General features: G+C 42.7%; 1 protein-coding gene across 2 annotated transcripts in view; it reads left to right on the top strand.

Moving 5' to 3' along the window:
• Positions 1 to 19161, top strand: part of Dcbld2 (discoidin, CUB and LCCL domain containing 2) — a 67260-nt gene that overhangs the window by 37938 nt on the left and 10161 nt on the right. Inside the window, exons 4-12 of one of the 2 annotated variants that reach the window (XM_052740930.1) lie at positions 2028 to 2079; positions 6573 to 6645; positions 6941 to 7074; positions 9340 to 9380; positions 10253 to 10468; positions 11305 to 11429; positions 15109 to 15259; positions 16222 to 16302; positions 16440 to 16565. In XM_052740930.1, coding sequence (XP_052596890.1) covers positions 2028 to 2079; positions 6573 to 6645; positions 6941 to 7074; positions 9340 to 9380; positions 10253 to 10468; positions 11305 to 11429; positions 15109 to 15259; positions 16222 to 16302; positions 16440 to 16565 — 999 coding nt within the window. Of the gene's footprint in view, positions 1 to 2027; positions 2080 to 6572; positions 6646 to 6940; positions 7075 to 9339; positions 9381 to 10252; positions 10469 to 11304; positions 11430 to 15108; positions 15260 to 16221; positions 16309 to 16439; positions 16566 to 19161 lie in introns of both variants that reach the window. The other variant, XM_052740929.1, reaches the window with a different exon arrangement.

The following is a 19161-nucleotide window of genomic DNA, read 5'->3' on the forward strand; positions in this document are numbered from 1 at the left end:
ACTGCTGTGATAAAATACCATGACCAAAATCATCTTGGGGAAGAAAGGGTTTATTTAATCTTACATCTTGCAGTCCATCATTCAGGGAAGTCAGGGCAGGAGGAACTGAAGAAGGGACCATGGAGGACTGCTGCTTAGTGGTTTGCTAATTGTTGCTAGCTCATCCTAATTTCTTTAGACCCAGGGACTACCTGCACAGGGATAGTGCCACTCATGGTGGGCAGGGCCTCTCTCATCAGTTGTTAATCCAGACAGTACCCCCACAGACTTGCCTCCATGCCAACCCTATGGAGGCGTTTTCTCACTTAAGATCCCTCTTCCCAGATGTGTTTAGGTTTATGTCAAGTTGGGAAAACCAACCAACATAAAATTCTCGTAATACTATCTGTTATTGCCTTGTGGTCTCCCAGGTTTTCACCCTGGGTCTAGTAAGTTACTGGATGTAGCTAGACATGCTAACAAACAGAAACTTTTGTTCTTCCAGGGGTTCAATGATAAATGTTCATTGAAAGTCTCCTGTGTACCCCACATTGTAATTCCTAATTTCTGTAGTTCTAGAAAAGTGAAAACATAGCTCTACTCTTTGCTCAAGGACCAGATGTTAGAAAATAACATTGCTTGTAACTTTATGATTCTCTCAGCAAGTCTGTCTTTTCATAATGCAAGTTATGCTGGGAATATGTGTAATTATGTGTTGGTTGAAAGAAGCAAAATGGAAGTCCCGTGCATGGATAAAGGGATTGCAGATGTGAACAGCTAGGCAGCTCCTTTGAGGAAATGACAGTCAAGTTGAGATGTTAGCAAGTAGTCAGCTGGGTTTGGGGAGCAATAGAAAAGCTCTCCAGAATAGTGTTTGCCCAAGGATGCAAAAGAGTGTGAGCTCAAGGACTCAGCAGAGTGTGTGTCCAGGCATGCAGGAGAGAGTGTGCCCAGAGATGTAGGATAGTGTGTGTCCAGGGATGCAGGACAGTGTGTGTCCAGGGATGCAGGATAGTTTGTGTCCAGGGATGCAGGACAGTGTGTGTCCAGGAATGTAGGAGAGTGTGTGCCAGGAATGCAGAAGAGTGTGTGCCCAGGAATGCAGGAGAGTCTGAATCCAGGGTGCAGCAGAGTATGTGTCCAGGGATGCAGGAGAGTGTGTGCCCAGGGATGTGGGGGAATGTGTGCTCAGGGATGGAGGAGAGTATGTGCCCAGGGATGCAGGAGAGTGTGAGTCCAGGAATACAGGAGAGTTGTGTGCCCAGGGGTGCAGAAGAGAGCCAGGGTGGTGAGAAGCCTTAGTGCAAGACAAGGGTTGAAAGTGAAGCAAAGCCAATCCTGCAACATGCTATGGGCCACAATCTAGGCTTTCTATTCTATCCAAAGACAAGGAAGGCAAGATGTTCAATGTTTTTAAGTAAAAACTGCTTTTTATGTACCCAGGACTGCGTCTTTAATTGGAGATATATTAGCTTTTATTCTGATTAATTGTTAAATTTAAGTTTTCTTTAGAACATTAGGTCTTGAATGTGCTTAGTGATTGCATGGAGTGTTGGTTACAACAAAAGGCTCATTATCTATGGAGTTCCCAGCAGATGTTGATACTGCTCTTCCTATCTGTGGACCAGTAGATGAGACTCTGGATAAAAGTTAGAGCTGTAGAATTAACTTACCTCTTTTTTTGTCATTGGTTTTGTTTTGTTTTGTTTTTTCTGTTCATAGACATCATAAGATCATTTTTAGTCATAATAACCAATAAATATTTTTCTTTGTGTTTTGAGGGATGTAATTTATAGAAACCATTAAGGAATACATAAATTCTACTTTATGTACTACACGTGATCTATGACTTCAGGAGGTGGTATAGTAAAAAGCAGTATTAAGGAAACAGCTCCAGAAATGGATCGATCAAATGAGAGAAACTGTTCCATAAAAATTTGTGAGGTTATAGGTAGTAATATTTTGAAATTTAGATGAATACAATTTTATATTATTTTACAGCATTTTAGTAAGTTTAATAAGTCTTATTAAATCTTTTTTTTTTCTAGATTTAATCACTTGTTTGGATATTGTATCTAATTTTTCGGAACCTGAGTTCAGGTATGAACTTTTGTGTGTGCGTGCACGTGCGCGTGTGTGTGTGTGTGTGAGTGTGTGTGTTCCAGCACACTTCTTTATTCTCATTCTTTTATAGTGCAGGTTAATGTATAAAGTGTGATACATAGCTAGTCACTGGTTAAGACCGCAGTCAAACAGTGCTTATTTAAAGTCGTCCAGTTGCCCTGTTTAAATTCTACTTTAACCATAAAGGTTTCCTCTCCAAAACAGAAGTATAACTTTCATTTTACTTTTTTTTTTTTAATGTAGAAATGTATGAGATAGGGTCTTACTGTGTAGCCCAAGTTGGCCTAGAACTCAAGATCATCCCACCTGTGTGACCAGGTGTCATAGTTCTAGGTAACTAGTGGAGTGTTCTGAAGGTCCAGCAGTCTCTTAAATCAGACAGTGCTGCTCCTAAAAGTAGAAAAGCTATTCCTTCTCGATTTTATCTTAATATGTTTGTCCTCTGAAGGTCTCATACATCTATACAATATATATTGATAATACAGATCTACCACACCTCCCTTAAACTCCCCCAGTGCCCCCATCCCATCCCCCTCCCAATTTCATATCCTCTTCTTTTAATTGTTACTGGTCTTGCCTTTATGCTTATGGGTGAATGGCCATCCACTAGGGTGTGAGCAGCATACCAGTGACCAAATCCCCAAAGGTGAGTAACTTTCCCTCTCTCAGCCACCATCAACTGTTCTTCAAAGAGGCTAGGGCTTGATAGATAAATGATAGATAGATTTTATAGATAGATAGATAGATAGATAGATAGATAGATAGATAATTGATAGACTGATAGATAGTAGATGATAGATAAATAGATAGATAGATAGATAGATAGATAGATAGATAGATAGATAGATAAACTGACAGACTATAATAGCATTCTTGGTGTTCTTACTCAGTACCTCCCTACAATATCTCTGCTTTATGCCTTTGTCTTGTGCTTGGACAAGAATTGACTTCTTGATTTCCCATTTCTAATCTTGGTTGACTTTCTTCTGTTAAGTCACACTATTGGCATTTGGTTTTCTAAATGACAAGTTTAATATTCTTGCTTAAAACTCTTGAAACTCTTCATTATAATTTTTTTTTAAACTGTGTAGATTCCCTAACCCAGTTTACAGGGTCTTTGACAAGTAACCCTTGGGTCTTCTCTTCAGTCTTATCTCTGTACACAATATATATATTCCTCACTGCTTAGCAGAACACATTCATCTTTTCAGTGCCCTTCTCACTAATTTCCACAATGCTGGCACTCACCTAAAGAACCTTTATTTTATCTTTAAGAATGGCTTCGGGACTGAGGAGAGGCTCAGTCAGTAGTGTAGCTGAAGTTTTTCTGTGTCCTGCCCGATCCGCAGCTGCTCAGACCCAAGTAAACACACAGAGGCTTATATCAATTTTTTTGTATGTATTTATTTTTGGAGCTGAGGACTGAACCCAGGGCCTTGTGCTTGCATACTGTCTCCCCTGACTGAGCTCCATACTGTCTCCCTGACTGAACTCCATCCATACTGTCCCCCTGACTGAACTCCATACTGTCTCCCCTGAATGAACTCCATACTGTCCCCCTGACTGAACTCCATCCATACTGTCTCCCCTGACTGAGCTCCATCCATACTGTCTCCCCTGACTGAACTCCATCCATACTGTCCCCCTGACTGAACTCCATACTGTCTCCCCTGACTGAACTCCATACTGTCCCCCTGACTGAACTCCATACTGTCTCCCCTGACTGAACTCCATACTGTCCCCCTGACTGAACTCCATACTGTCTCCCCTGACTGAGCTCCATACTGTCCCCCTGACTGAACTCCATCCTGTCCCCCTGACTGAACTCCATCCATACTGTCTCCCCTGACTGAGCTCCATCCATACTGTCTCCCCTGACTGAACTCCATCCATACTGTCTCCCCTGACTGAGCTCCATCCATACTGTCTCCCCTGACTGAACTCCATCCATACTGTCCCCCTGACTGAACTCCATACTGTCTCCCCTGACTGAACTCCATACTGTCTCCCCTGACTGAATTCCATCCATACTGTCTCCCTGACTGAACTCCATCCATACTGTCCCCCTGACTGAACTCCATACTGTCTCCCCTGACTGAATTCCATCCATACTGTCTCCCCTGACTGAATTCCATCCATACTATCCCCCTGACTGAACTCCATCCATACTGTCCCCCTGACTGAACTCCATCCATACTGTCTCCCCTGACTGAACTCCATACTGTCTCCCTGACTGAACTCCATACTGTCTCCCTGACTGAACTCCATCCATACTGTCCCCCTGACTGAACTCCATACTGTCTCCCCTGACTGAACTCCATACTGTCTCCCTGACTGAACTCCATACTGTCTCCCCTGACTGAACTCCATACTGTCTCCCCTGACTGAACTCCATCCATACTGTCCCCCTGACTGAACTCCATGCTGTCTCCCCTGACTGAACTCCATACTGTCTCCCTGACTGAACTCCATACTGTCCCCCTGACTGAGCTCCATACTGTCCCCTGACTGAACTCCATCCATACTGTCTCCCTGACTGAACTCCATACTGTCCCCCTGACTGAACTCCATACTGTCCCCCTGACTGAGCTCCATACTGTCTCCCTGACTGAACTCCATACTGTCCCCCTGACTGAATTCCATCCATACTGTCCCCCTGACTGAACTCCATACTGTCTCTCTGACTGAACTCCATACTGTCTCCCCTGACTGAATTCCATCCATACTGTCTCCCCTGACTGAACTCCATACTGTCTCCCCTGACTGAATTCCATCCATACTGTCTCCCCTGACTGAATTCCATCCATACTGTCTCCCCTGACTGAACTCCATACTGTCTCCCCTGACTGAATTCCATCCATACTGTCTCCCCTGACTGAATTCCATCCATACTGTCTCCCCTGACTGAACTCCATACTGTCTCCCCTGACTGAACTCCATACTGTCTCCCCTGACTGAACTCCATACTGTCTCCCCTGACTGAACTCCATACTGTCCCCCTGACTGAGCTCCATACTGTCCCCTGACTGAACTCCATCCATACTGTCTCCCCTGACTGAACTCCATACTGTCCCCCTGACTGAACTCCATACTGTCCCCCTGACTGAACTCCATCCATACTGTCTCCCCTGACTGAACTCCATACTGTCCCCCTGACTGAACTCCATCCATACTGTCTCCCTGACTGAACTCCATACTGTCCCCCTGACTGAACTCCATCCATACTGTCTCCCCTGACTGAACTCCATACTGTCCCCCTGACTGAACTCCATACTGTCTCCCTGACTGAACTCCATATTGTCTCCCCCTGACTGAGCTCCATACTGTCTCCCCTGACTGAACTCCATCCATACTGTCTCCCCTGACTGAACTCCATCCATACTGTCTCCCCTGACTGAACTCCATCCATACTGTCTCCCCTGACTGAACTCCATCCATACTGTTTCCCCTGACTGAGCTCCATCCATACTGTCTCCCTTGAGATCCCCTAGCTCTCACTCATGAGTCCTTATAATCTCTTTCCTTCCTAGAGGCCAGAATAACCTTTCTAAGAAGCTACTCACTGGGTTCCACATGTAGGCTGTCACAATCCTTTACTGACTTCCGATTTCTTTTTAGAAATGTATCCCCTACTTCATAGCCCACAAGCTTTCTGCAGGATCTGAATCTTGCTCCTGTCCTTGGCCTTTCTTGTACTCACTGCACATTTTCAGGAGCACACCAGAGCATCCCGTCTCAGGGCCATGCTCTTTCTAGCTTCTGGTGTGAATTTCCCATCAGTGACTTACTTTGGTGACATCCACCAGCTCAAATAAGCTGTGGCAAGCCCTGTGTAAGAGGAGCCTAGCTTTGTGACCTAGGTGCACAGTTCTTTACTTTCCATGTTTGTAAAATGGAAATATAATAATAAAAGTACCTCCTACATGGGATTCTTGTGTGGATTACCTGAGATACTCAGGGTGTTCCCTCATACATAGCAAATTTGCTGAATGTATGTATTTTACTAATAACAATTCTCCCAGTTATTTCAAAATCCCCTCCTCCACCCCAAACATCTGTATAAGTACTGGCTGAATGTTTTCTCCTGCCATTGGAATGTGGACTCAGATGGCAGGACCATATTTTATTTGGTCATAAGTCAGAGACCTCAACAGACAACATAGAGGACATTGGCATAAACCTGTGGGACGTGGCAGATAGGTCCTAGAGAAGAAGGATGTCTACTGCTCATGATGAAGGAAAATAACCAAGGAGTTGTAGACTGTGAGAACATTTTTGTCGGTATGTTCAGTGTGTGTGGGTGGAAGAAAGTCTGAACGGGCTTTGTAACAAGGCTCGGCTCTCTGCCATGTGAGGTTGTGCTCTACACTGAACTGAATCAGCGTGCATGAGGTGTATGGGATTCTCTCTGGGGTATTTTCCCGGAGGAAGCGAGCACTCTGTAATCTGTCACGTGTTTTCATTCTCAGTAAATACTGCCCAGCTGGCTGTCTGCTCCCTTTTGCTGAAATATCTGGAACAGTTCCTCATGGGTACAGAGATGTAAGTTGAATACAGACTGACTTCACTGCTGGGTATACTGTTGTTTTAGACTCGGAAATGCTTAGGATGTCACCTGGTTGTCCCAAGATGCATCTCTGTCTTTTCAAGTGTTTGAAATGATACCTTTAGAGTAAAACCTAACTCTTCTGCTAAAATGTGTTTTGTTACAATAACCTGTGTTTGTGAGCAGCTGCCCAGATCAGCTGATTTCTTGAAAAAGTACAAGTATCTTGTTTATGAATAATAAGAAGAAAAGTTCACTTGCCTTTTTTTGTTTGTTTTTTGTTTTTTCAAGTCTTCGCCATTGTGCATGGCTGGAATCCATGCAGGAGTAGTGTCAAACGTCCTGGGTGGCCAGATCAGTGTTGTGATTAGCAAAGGTACCCCATACTATGAAAGCTCTTTGGCTAACAACGTCACCTCCGTGGTGTAAGTGCACATTCTTTGTAGTAAGCATGCTGGGAGGTGGGGAGACATAAATGTCCACCAGAGCGACAACCAGTGACGGCACCAAAGTCCGGTGTGGTGAACCAATGAGGTTTATTGGGGTTTCTTACAGGAATAGGGTGACAGCTTCCTTACCGGAACAAAAATTAGTCAAAGGAGGTGTGGGTGACAGCTCACAGAAACTGAAAACCTGGAGCTCACCGCACACACAGCCTGTAGTGCCTTCCAGCAGGGTGGAGATGTCCCTCCCGGTGGCTCGGCTATTCTGCGCTGCTTACCTTGTTCTGCTGTACAAACATCGCCCTTTGTGACCGCTGCAGCTTTTCTCACCTTTGAAATAGTCTGGAATAAGAGTCTAGGAATTTGTGGACGAGATCGTACTTTCTGTGAAGATAAAATTCAGAAGATAAAACCATGGTCCTTGCAGTTTGTGCAATCCAGAGTGGACTGAGGCTAACTGACATAGTTACTAGAAAATAGATTTTGACATAAAACAGAGGCAGTATTGGAAAGCTCCTCATCACAAAAGAGTAATGAAGGCCAGGCAGTGGTGGCGCACGCCTTTAATCCCAGCACTCGGGAGGCAGAGGCAGGCGGATCTCTGTGAGTTCGAGGCCAGCCTGGGCTACCAAGTGAGTTCCAGGAAAGCGGCAAAGCTGCACAGAGAAAACCTGTCTCAAAAAAACAAAAAACAAAAAAAAAGAGTAATGAATATGGATGTTCATCTCTACAATATTCAGGTATTTTGTAAGACATAAACGAGGCATCCAAATCAGGGCCAGTTGAAACAGTAAATAAAAATACAGTATTAGCAGTCTGCTTCTAAAACCTTGCTTCTCCCGTGTGCTTAGTCCTGCAGGCGCTGTACTGAGGCTAACTGCAGCCTGCTTCCTTTAAGAACGTGATAGAGTAGCAACAAACTTTTCTTTGAAAATCCGTCTAGTGGCCAGGCGGGTGGGCACATGGCTGTATTCCTGGAATGGGGAAGGCAGACGCAGAGGGTTATGACTCTGAAGCCAGCTTGCACTACACAATGAAACCCTGTCTCTAAAAACAAACAAAAACATGTCTCCTCCACTCATTCTGTTTGTTCATTTTATCCACAGTCTTTTAATTGCATAGAAAACATTATTAGCCCGTTGCCATGCAAAAGAGACTTGCTACCTGCCTTTTGTTTTCTGTTATATGATTTTATGCACATTTCATCCCTTTCTGTGTTCTCCTTTAAAGTTTGGAGGCATGTATAGTTTCTCTTTCATATGTAAGAAAGTATATTTTCTTTGGCATTGTAAGTAATCCAGGGATGACTTCAAGTTGACAGATAGTAGGCCATATACCGATATTATACCATTTTACATAAGGTATTTGGACATTTGAAGATATCGGCCAGGATGGATGTCTGGGACTGGTCTCCACAGACATCAAGGGACAACTGCATGTTTGTAGGTTTCTGATGGAACACAAGATGGGTGTGGTGGTGCGTGCCTGCAGTTCCCAGGCGTAGGCAATGTAAGCAGGAGGATTGGGAGTTCACACTTCAAGCTGAGCTATTTAGTGAATTCAAGGCCAGCACAGGCTGATGAGGGAGACCCTATCTCAAACAAATAATAATTTGCGTCCTCTTGTGACTATTTGAACACTGTGTTAAGGGCAGGAGTGTAACTGAACATCCTCCAGGTCTCCTGCATTCTTACGTGTCCTTCTGTCCTGTAACAGGACAAGTTCTTCTCTGGTCTGACCGTCCATCCTCATCAGCTCATCCATTCTGCCCATTCCTTTGAAGTCCGGATGTGAGGGCGCAGCTCACTCTCGGACAGGCTGATTTCCTCTAAGGGAAATGCAGTCTCTTTGCCAGTAGCCAACTCTTGTGTACTTACCAAGACACTTGAGTCTCACCTCATTCCCTGAAAACATACCTCTTCATGTTCTTTGACAGAATTACAGAGAAAAAAAGTTTGATGTATTTATTTCATGAAAAAGAAATAAAATAAGAATTCAAGGTTACAAGGCAATTTGTGCAATTATGTGTGAACCCAGATGCTAGACTTACAGAAAAAGATGTTCATGGTAATTTCACAAGTTGTTCTACTTAGGAAAAAAAACCTTTTTAAATGCGTGTTGTCTGATTTGTAGTCATGGACTCTTCTTAGCCCTTTAAACAACAGGAGAAATTAGTATTTCACTATGATGACTATAAGGAAGCTACATGGTAATTGAGTATCACATGAGACCCTTTCTCTCTTTCAGGGACTATTTATCTCCGAGTCTGTTTACATTTAAGACAAGTGGTAAGCCTTCCATGGACTTGGACCTTCATCTTTGCGTAACAGCTAATGTGGTATTGAGCACCATCAGGCACCCAGTGACTGCTGAATTGTTTGTTCTTTCTCATTTACTTTCGAGAACACCATGAGTAAAATAAGAGACCTAATTATGTAAAGAAAAGACTAAATCGGTAGTTCACCAGTCACAGGGTGATTATAAGCCAGTTTGATCCCTTTGAGAGCATGATTTGAACTTGTCTGAAGAAAGAATTCGTTCATTCCACTCGTCTGAAAGTTTGAAGTCAGACAGGGAAGGCTGCACAGAAGATACACCAATAAGCAAAACCTAGAAGAGGTCCAGGAGGAAGTTGTCTTCTAGCCAGCTGGGCACCCCAGAGACAGGATAGTGTATCTCCACAGACTAACAGCTAATGCTTGTAAATACATCTAGTCGACCCTCAAATCCATGACTTACATATCCACAGATTGGGAAGATTTAGAGGAAATCATGTTTCGGTGCTGTGTAGACTTTTTCCCCATGTTGTTTTTCCCTAAGCAATATAGGGTTACAACTGTATACATCACATTTATATTTTCTTTGGCATTTTAAGTAGGTGACTTAAAGTTGACAGATAGCACACTGTGTCCCAGTATTATCCCATTTTATATAAAAGACTTGAGTGTTTGCAGATTTTAGTATCTGCCAGGGAGCATGGGATGTTCAGAACTGGTCCCCCATAGATAACAAGGGGTGACTGCACGTTTGTAGGTTTCCATTGGGACCCGAAGGCCCAGGAAGCCGTTCCCCAGTTGTGCAATCCAGGCCTCCAGTAAGCACTGTTGTAGAGATTTCACATTTACCTCTAGAAACCAGATGATCTTCCTCTCTACTTCAGGCTGTTATGGGACTCTGGGGATGGCGTCTGGGGTGATTGCCGACGCCCAGATAACAGCATCTTCTGTGCTGGAGTGGACTGACCACACGGGCCAGGAACACAGCTGGAGACCGGAGAAAGCCCGGCTGAAAAAACCCGGGCCTCCCTGGGCTGCCTTTCCCACGGACGAGCATCAGTGGCTGCAGATGGACCTGAGTCGGGAGAAGAAGATCACGGGTGAGGGAGGAGCCGTGGCTTCCTGCAGCACAGCCAGCGCTGCTTTTACACTCAGGAGTCAGGCCACTGAACGCGACAGCCCCAGCTCCCGTTTTCTTCACGGGCACTAACGTTAATGGGGTGCTTTCATAAATGTTGCCAAAAGAGGAGTTTGCTTTTAATTTTTCATAGTTCCATCTTATTTTGATAGGATCCTTTTAAGGTAGAGTTTCAGTAAAAATGATCTTTGAGACTTCTAAAATAGTAGTCTCGTACGGTTATTAAGAAATTTATAGTTAAGGAGAATGCATTTTAAATGCTAGAAGTAACTTATATTCCGTATGTGCTGAGTATAAATTTAACTTAGGTGAACTTAGCAGCGATCAGGATAATTGAGATTGGTTTCGAGACTTTTATTAAAAGATTCATTTTGCCTTGCCACTGAAAATACCAATCATCATGCTTAATATTCTTTCCCAGAAAATCATTCTTAGTAGTTGAAATGTATCTTCTAAGACTTTTATTAAAAGATTCATTTTGCCTTGCCACTGAAAATACCAATCACCATGCTTCATTTTCTTTCCCAGAAAATCTTTCTTAGTAGTTGAAATGTATCTTCCAATGGTGTGCATACAAGCTGCAAAGGCACAGGAGTTCTTCCCTTGTATGTGTCCAGAATTCTTCCTGTCTCTCTAAAGGAGCAAAGCCAAGGGCTTAGTAACCATATGATGAAAATTGCCCACAGAGATGGAAACAAGCCATAGGCAGGAATGCTTGCAGGGTGTGTCGTAGGGGTTTGTAGCTGACTTTGGGAGTCTGTGCCTGTGCACTAATAAAAGCAACTCTTTATTCCGCAGGTATTGTAACCACTGGATCTACCATGGTAGAACACAATTACTATGTGTCTGCCTATAGAGTTCTGTACAGTGACGATGGACAGAAATGGACTGTGTACCGAGAACCTGGTATGGAGCAGGACAAGGTAAAGTGGGCCTTTGCTGGAAGTTATGGAAGCTCTCTAGTTCATACTTAAATATCATGTCTTACACTGCTCTCTTCTGGGTATTCTAGGTACTGTTTGTTACTGTCCTCCCCTTAGGAATAGGCTTAGAAAATTGTCGGTGATTCCAGGGCTTTGTGATTGTATGATAAGTACTGATTTTTGTTACTGAATTTTTATCTAAGTATTTTGGCTACAAAGTAAGAACTTCTAAACAGTTACATTCAATTTCTTGTCTTTCTAAAGTCATTAAATGATGAAACCTTAACTTCCTTCTCTGATTTCAACTATAGGCAAGAGGGAAGGGCGAAAGAGCCATTGAAAGAGTACATTGAAAGGCCATTTTAAGATCACCTTGCCAGTTTCTGTGTCAGGAAAAATCAGTTTTTCCTACATGCAGAATTCCCATAATTTCCAATGATGCTTATGACGTTTTTGTCTTAGTTAACAAAAGATGGTGGAGACACTGGAATTGGCCAGCCAGGTGATAAATTGGAAGAGGAGGTGGAAGTGTTTCACCCGGGGGTTTGTCCCACTCCCAGGTTCCTGGCCTGTGATCCTTGAGAGAATCTGAAGTGGAGGAATCTGTCCCCAAGGAAGACCAATGCTGTGTGGAGTTGGCACCGACGGCATTTTCTGTCAATGAGACGTGCAGTGTTTTTCTTCAAATACTTTCTCATCCCACTTATTGCATAATCTCTTGAGGCGATCTCACAGTGGCACTGGTGCTCTGATCTTCTTTTCTTTCCTTAAAATCTTTTTACCTCTTCATGATTTAGCTTGGAGAGTTCATATTTTTTTTTGTCTTTCCATTGTCTTATTCTTCTGCAGTGTCTAATCTTTTAGCCCTGTCTACTGCATTTTAACGCCAATACTATATTTTCCTTCTTTATTTTCACCTTGAGTTTTGAATTTTTCTTTCATGTCTTTCTTCATAGGTACATGAAACATGGAGCCTATAACTCTTTTGGTGTGCTTATGGTGTGCTTTACCCTACCTATCACAATGCCAGCCATTATGCCACTGATTGCTGCTGGGTGTTTTTATTATCATTATTAATCTTTTATATGTGTTTGAGCTTTATTCTGGGATGCAGTTAAGCCATTAGAAAATATTTTTTTTTCAATTCAGGTCTTGATTTTAAATATTGCTAGGCAGGAATGAGCAGCTTTGGGTTCTAACTTGCCAGCCACCACTGAGACATCATCCCGTGTGTTATGAAACTTCTCCATGGTGTGTACTGGAGATGTGGAGTGTTTCGAAGCCTGTCATTTTAAGGTGGTTCTGCTAGTCGTGGAGTTCTTTTTCTGACTCTAAGCTGTGTCTTTGCTTGTGGCTGAAGACTTAAGGCAAGTCCCCTTGCAGAAGTTCCCTACTGGCCTTTGTCTAGCTCATCCACTCCTGCTGTCTGTCATTCATCTGTTCCTTTCCAGCTCCTTACTCTGCTAAACTCTGCCCCAGGAATTCTAGGTGTCCGTGGGGCTCATGCTCTCTGGCTCTGTCTACTCCACCCATAGAGCAGCAGGTTCCCTATGGGATACTCTTGCCCTGGGACCTGGAAATTCACCAGTCAGCACTGAAGAGCAGGGCTTACCTTGTCTGTTCCCCTTCTCTGTGGTTCTTAGCCTCTGCTGCCTGTTGCCCAGCGTTTGAGAACTACTGTCATGCACTTTCCCAGTTTCTCACTTGTTTATGGCTGAGGTCCAGTTCCTGTCACTCCATTACAGACAGAAGAGGACTTCTTACATTGATTGGCATCAAACAGCAGTCTGTCTTCTGATTCAAATCTATCCTTCTGCTCATTTCTTGGGTAATGGATATATTTGTTTTCACATTCCTTTTAAGTCTGCACATACATACAGAGCCTAAATTTTCTTTCCAGAAAACATGATCAATATATCTCCTAAAATTTCATAATCTATTGCTTTATAATATTACACCATCTTTGTATGTGTTTGTGTGAGGAGGAGAATGAAAGAATTTCTGTGATATAATGCCCCATATGACATACTCCTTGAGTAGGGTTTTTTACCTCTATTTTTATTTTTTTCCTAAGGGCATCTTACAAACCTCCCTGTGGACCGGATTCTCAGTAAATGTTGGTAGATCAACTATAGCATTTTTGAGCAGGGTCTCATATAGCTTAGCCTGTAGCTGAGGATGACCTTGAACTTCTGATTCTCCTGCTTCTGCCACCAGGAAGCTGGGTTATAGACATGTTCCACCATAGCCAGTTTTATGCAGTGATGGAGACAGGACTTGGGGCTTTGTGCACATAAGCAAGCACTCTTACAGCTGCCCTACATCCCCAGCCTTCGCCAATTTTGTCCAGAAATGATGTTTCAGTTAGTTCCTGTTCACTAATAACAAAACTGCAAGTATCTGCCTGTATTCTGTTTCAGAGCAGTGTCTGGGAAAATCATTGAAGTTTACAGAAGTGGAAGTTATTGGATGCTCAGAGCAAACCTTATAGAAAATAACAGATCTTAATGTATCTTCAAAAGTCACATATGGATGGGCCAAGAGAAATAGTTATCATACTTGGGACTGGCTTGTCCGGTATGTGCGTGTTCTCACCTTAGGTAATCATAGAATGGACCTCGCTGATTTGGCACGAGGGGAAAGCAAGGCCCTGCTTAACTTAGTGCAGCCCTGTGGTTAAGTCAGAGGACTCAGTCAAGTCAGCTCCCTGCCGCTGGCCACTTTTATTCTATGGGTCACTCTTTCTGTGCCCTGCCTTGGAGATCATTTGTGGCAAGTACATGAAAATACTTTATAAATAAGAGCTGATGGAGTATAAAATACCTTTGCTTGAAAAAGTTGAGTGAATGAGATAATCACTTTAAATCATGTTTTTACTTAAAGATTTTTTATGTAAGCCGGGCGGTGGTGGCGCACGCCTTTAATCCCAGCACTTGGGAGGCAGAGGCAGGTGGATCTCAGTGAGTTTGAGGCCAGCCTGGTCTACAGAGCCAGTTCCAGGACAGCTAGGGCTGTTACACAGAGAAACCCTGTCTTGAAAAAAACAAAAAAACAAAAAAAGAGATTGTTTATATAATGCATTTTTATCTGTTTAGTTACAGTCACTATATAGATGGAACACTGTTTCAGAGTTATTGCTACTTCACATAAGCAACAAGTAATGAAAACCCGGGTTGTGACGTAGGGGATGCTATAATGCAGTTGGTCCAGCAGGTGGAGGTATAGGTTTTTTTACGCCTGCTAGTCTGTGTTCAGGTCTGGCCTAGGGAGAAAGTAATGTACATGAGTAAAGCGGTGAGACCAGTCCCTTGTGTGATCAGCTCTTCTTCACTTTAAAAATAAAATCAATGTGTTTAAATAATTGTTAATTCCACAGGGACTGGGGTTCATAGTTTGTTGATACAATTAACTGTGTCAATGCAATTGAAACTTCTCCCACATTGCCTGTTCAGTTCTTAAGCCGTACTAAAAGCATTTTTATAGTAGTGTTTCCCTCATATAAATTCCACTGGAAGATGCGCAGCTTCTTAATAACTGTTTTCTCAATTGTAATTAAGTCATTTTCTAAGAAGTCTGTTCTGTTGTCATACTTTACAGATGTTGTTGAACATGCTTAAGTGGAGCAGTCCAGTTCTGGTCTCTCTTGATGTAAAATACCAATTTTTGTTATTTTTTAAAGATATTTCAAGGAAACAAAGATTATCACAAGGATGTTCGTAATAACTTTTTGCCACCAATTATTGCACGTTTCATTAGAGTGAACCCTGTCCAGTGGCAACAGAAAATTGCCATGAAAGTGGAACTGCTTGGATGTCAGTATATTCTCAAAGGTAAAGAGTCAGTGTGTGTAGCAGTGGTCTGCACTGTTTCCCTTTTAAATTACCCCCTTAACTGAAACTTTAGTAACCACGAGTATGGGATACTGTGACATTTCTGTACATGTATGCAGATGTAATGACCAGGGTAATGGTCATGTCTGTCACTTCAAGTAGATACCTTTTCTTTGTATTTGAAACCTTTCCAAGTCCTCTCTGGTAGGAATTGCGCATTTGCTCTCCTGCTAAAAAGTCGCATGTCAGAATGGTTTACAAACACAAATGAAAAGGCAGCATCATTCTGACTTTGGTCCGAAAGACTCATCATCAGCTTTTGTGTGGTGAGGTACGCGCACTGGAGAGTTGAACAGCAGCCTTAGCATAAGTACCTTTGATTTTCAAGTAATTAAAAACTGTAATAATTCACTCAGTATTTTATAACATTTTAATGTTATTTACTCTCCGTTTTTTATTTTTTTGTTTGGTTTTTCAAACCAAGGTTTCTCTGTAACAGCCCTGGCTGTCCTGGAACTCACCTTGTAGACCAGGCTGGCCTCGAACTCAGAATTCCACCTGCCTCTGTTCCCAAATGCTGGGATTAAAGGCATGAGCCACCACCACCTGGCTGTTATTTACTCTTAAATCCCACAAAATTACCACTGTGCCCGACATACTTGGCTATCCATACATACTTATTAAATGCACTGAATATGGCATATGTTGAATTAACACCTATGGAGTTCAATAGCATTCTGCTTTCCAGTATTCTTCTAAGATTGTTTATTAATGATTATTTAAAAGCTGGAAAATCTTATTTTTTTCTGCATTTAATGTAGAGTATAATTATCGATCTGGATTCTGAGATTTAAAATTTCTCTGCAGAATTGATTTAGGAAATGACCATGTAATACTAGTCTTTTTAAACTATGATTTTTTTTTAAAGCAATATGTATAAACATTTCTAAACCATTTTTAAGGCCGTCTTCCAAAGCTTACTCAGCCTCCACCACCTCGGAACAGCAATAACCTCAAGAACACTACAGCTCATCCCAAACTAGGTAAAGGTATGCCTGCTTTTAATGGATTTATGACATAATGTCCTGTAAATATATCTAAAACATTATAAAAATGTACTTACCTTAATCAAGTTGCTAATGATAAAAAAAAATAAAGATTTCTCCAAATTTTTTTCAAGGTCGTGCCCCTAAATTTACTCAAGCACTTCAACCTCGAAGTAGGAATGAACTTCCTGCACGGACTGCACAGACAACTGCCACTCCTGATATCAAAAATACGACTGTAACTCCCAATGTAACCAAAGGTAGGCAGAGCAGGCCGATACTGTGACCTGGTGCGGGGTTCTTGTGTTCAACTCAGGGTTTCCAGCTCTCCAGCTCACTGACTTTATCTGTATTTTTGCAACTCATCAAAAAAAAAAAAAAAAAAAAAAAACTTCTCTCCTTCAGGAAAAGTTTGCATGTACCTAAGTCTGTTCTCCGGTACATGGAAGCCTGACGCTGCTCTGTAGGATGCCCCTCATGAACCCCATCAACCAAGCACACAGTTCTCAAGCTTATCACTTCTAGAAATTATTACACCACAGCAGCAAACAAGCTTTTTTACTCAGCTTATGTGTTAATTTACAAGCAGGAGAGTTGATAGAGGAAAGGAAAAAACAAAAACAGAACTTTTGAGTAGAAACAAATACTTAAAAAAAAAAATACTTTAAGTAACATTCTCATTTAAAAACAAAAACCTCTGCTTTCTATACATTTGTAATCTTGGTTGTTTTTTTTTTCCTGATTATTCATTCAAACATTAGAATTCTAAATTGTATGACAGTGATAGATACAGTGTTAAAATGGACAAACCATTGTGGTTCTTTTTACTTGTTGAAAAGAAGAATTCGGTTAAATTCAGAAAAGAAAGTGCCAGTGCCATAGGCGAATTACAGCCAGTGCTCACAGATGAAAACCGCTCATTTTCAACCAAGTGTGGCGAAGAAAGCGTTGCTAGGGAAACGCTAGTTCCTGTCTCATTAATAAAAGTGCAGAGCCCTAGGATGGTTTTATTAGAGCGTGAGAAGGAAACAGCGGGGCAGGCGCACTGTAAATCTCCACAGCTGCAGAGTCGGGGAGGTGGAGAAGAGCAGAGAGGAAGTTGGCAAGCAGTGTGAGCAGCTGTGGGGGAGAGGAGAAGGGCCTCCAAGAGTGAGAACCAACTCCCCGCCACGGGTCGGGGGCACATAGGACATCCGAAAAAGAGAGAAAGAAGGAAAAGCATGCTTGGTGCTGGTTCAGAGGAAACCGGACTGACCCCAGGCTCTTAGGACCCAGGCCGAGGGTTGTACCAGGGACACGCGGTTAGGGACACGCGGTTAGAAAGGAAAGTAGACAGTTTATGAAGAAAGAAAAAGTACAGCAAGAGGGGAAGTAGGGTTAGTGAGCAGAAGGAAAGCCCCAAAACTGTTGGGGCACAAGGTGTGTAGCCCTTATAGGACCTTTAACTGCATCCACACTCCCGTTTGTATCGCTGGCTTTTCTCACGCATTCTCTGCTTGTACATGCAGTCTCGATTGGGAAAAGCTTCAAGTCTTGGTGTGGTCTGGTTTTCTTCATCTTGATGTGTCCTTCGCCAGTCACTACTCTCCGCCACTAGAGGGCGCTTCATCCACAGTAATGCCCCACCCACCCCCTTCTAGCATTTAATAACTACTTTCATTTTCTACAAATTTGTATAAACTCAGATAACTTCCTCCAGCTTTCCACGCGTGAGCTTCTTTCCTGTCTTCATCTTCCTCATGGTATAGGAAAAGCTAGACAGAAACAAGAGCTCTCCAAGCAGACAGAGCTGAGCCTATCCCAAGAACCATCCCCAGCTTCCCGATGATAATGCAATCTAAGCTGAATTGTTTGTGCTTTACATAAGAAGACAAGAGGACAGCCTCAGATGTGTTCCTATCCACCTTTTCTGTGAGATAGGGTCTCTTTCTGGCCTGAAGCTTGCCAACCAAGCTGTGTTAGCTGGCCAGCCAGCCTCCCAGGTCTGCCTGTCTCTGCCCCACCGTGCTGGGATTACAAGCACATGCCAGCAGTCCTGGCTTTTCCGTGTTTTTAACATGGGTTCTGGAGACTAAATTCAAAACCCAGTGCTTACAAGGCAGCTACTTCACTAGCTCCTGTGTCTGGGGAGAAGTTTTAACATCTGGGCCATAATCAGACGAGCCATGTAAACTTATTCCCTCTAGCTGTTAAAAAAAATTTAAAAAAAATAAGGAAAGGCATATTTCTTTTTCTAATTTCTGAGGGCTTCCTGGCCTCAGTCATGATTTTATTTTGTCTACTACTAATGCTACTACTCCTCTTCCTCCTCCTGCATTTAATTTCATGGAAAAAAAATCATATTGTGGTCAGATATGTGATGGTAATCTAACGGATGCCTCCAGTAAGCTTTTCCTCTTGTTCTCCACTAAAGCTATTTTAAATATGCCCCATATTCTCAAACACTTGACCAAGAGATTTTTCACTCAACCCCTAAGGTGGAAACCATAAAAAGGGAAATCCCTTTTCGGGGGAGCCTGCAGACTATCCTAGACATTGATAAAAGAAGTCTTAAAAAAAAAAAAAAAAAAAAAAAAAAGGATAAAGGAGGTCTTCCGTGGTACCCACAGCGCATCTCTTCCCTGGACCTGGCAGCCATGCATCTGCTTCCTAAACACCAGACGTCATTGTCCACCGTCTCCCTGTTGCTCTCTTCAGTGACGTGCTTCTTCCTCTCTGGGACACAGTGTAGTGGAGAGTAATGGAGATGCCGTGAGTTAGACATAGTGTCTGGCTCTAAGCCCTCGGTGACTTCTCGGCATTTGCAGCTCTTGTCCTGCTCACTGAGAGAAGAGGATTGAGGGGTGATGAAAAGAA

This window comes from Peromyscus californicus, unplaced genomic scaffold (assembly GCF_007827085.1).
Source record: "Peromyscus californicus insignis strain IS unplaced genomic scaffold, ASM782708v3 Scaffold_16__1_contigs__length_79575227, whole genome shotgun sequence".
NCBI lineage: Eukaryota > Metazoa > Chordata > Mammalia > Rodentia > Cricetidae > Peromyscus > Peromyscus californicus.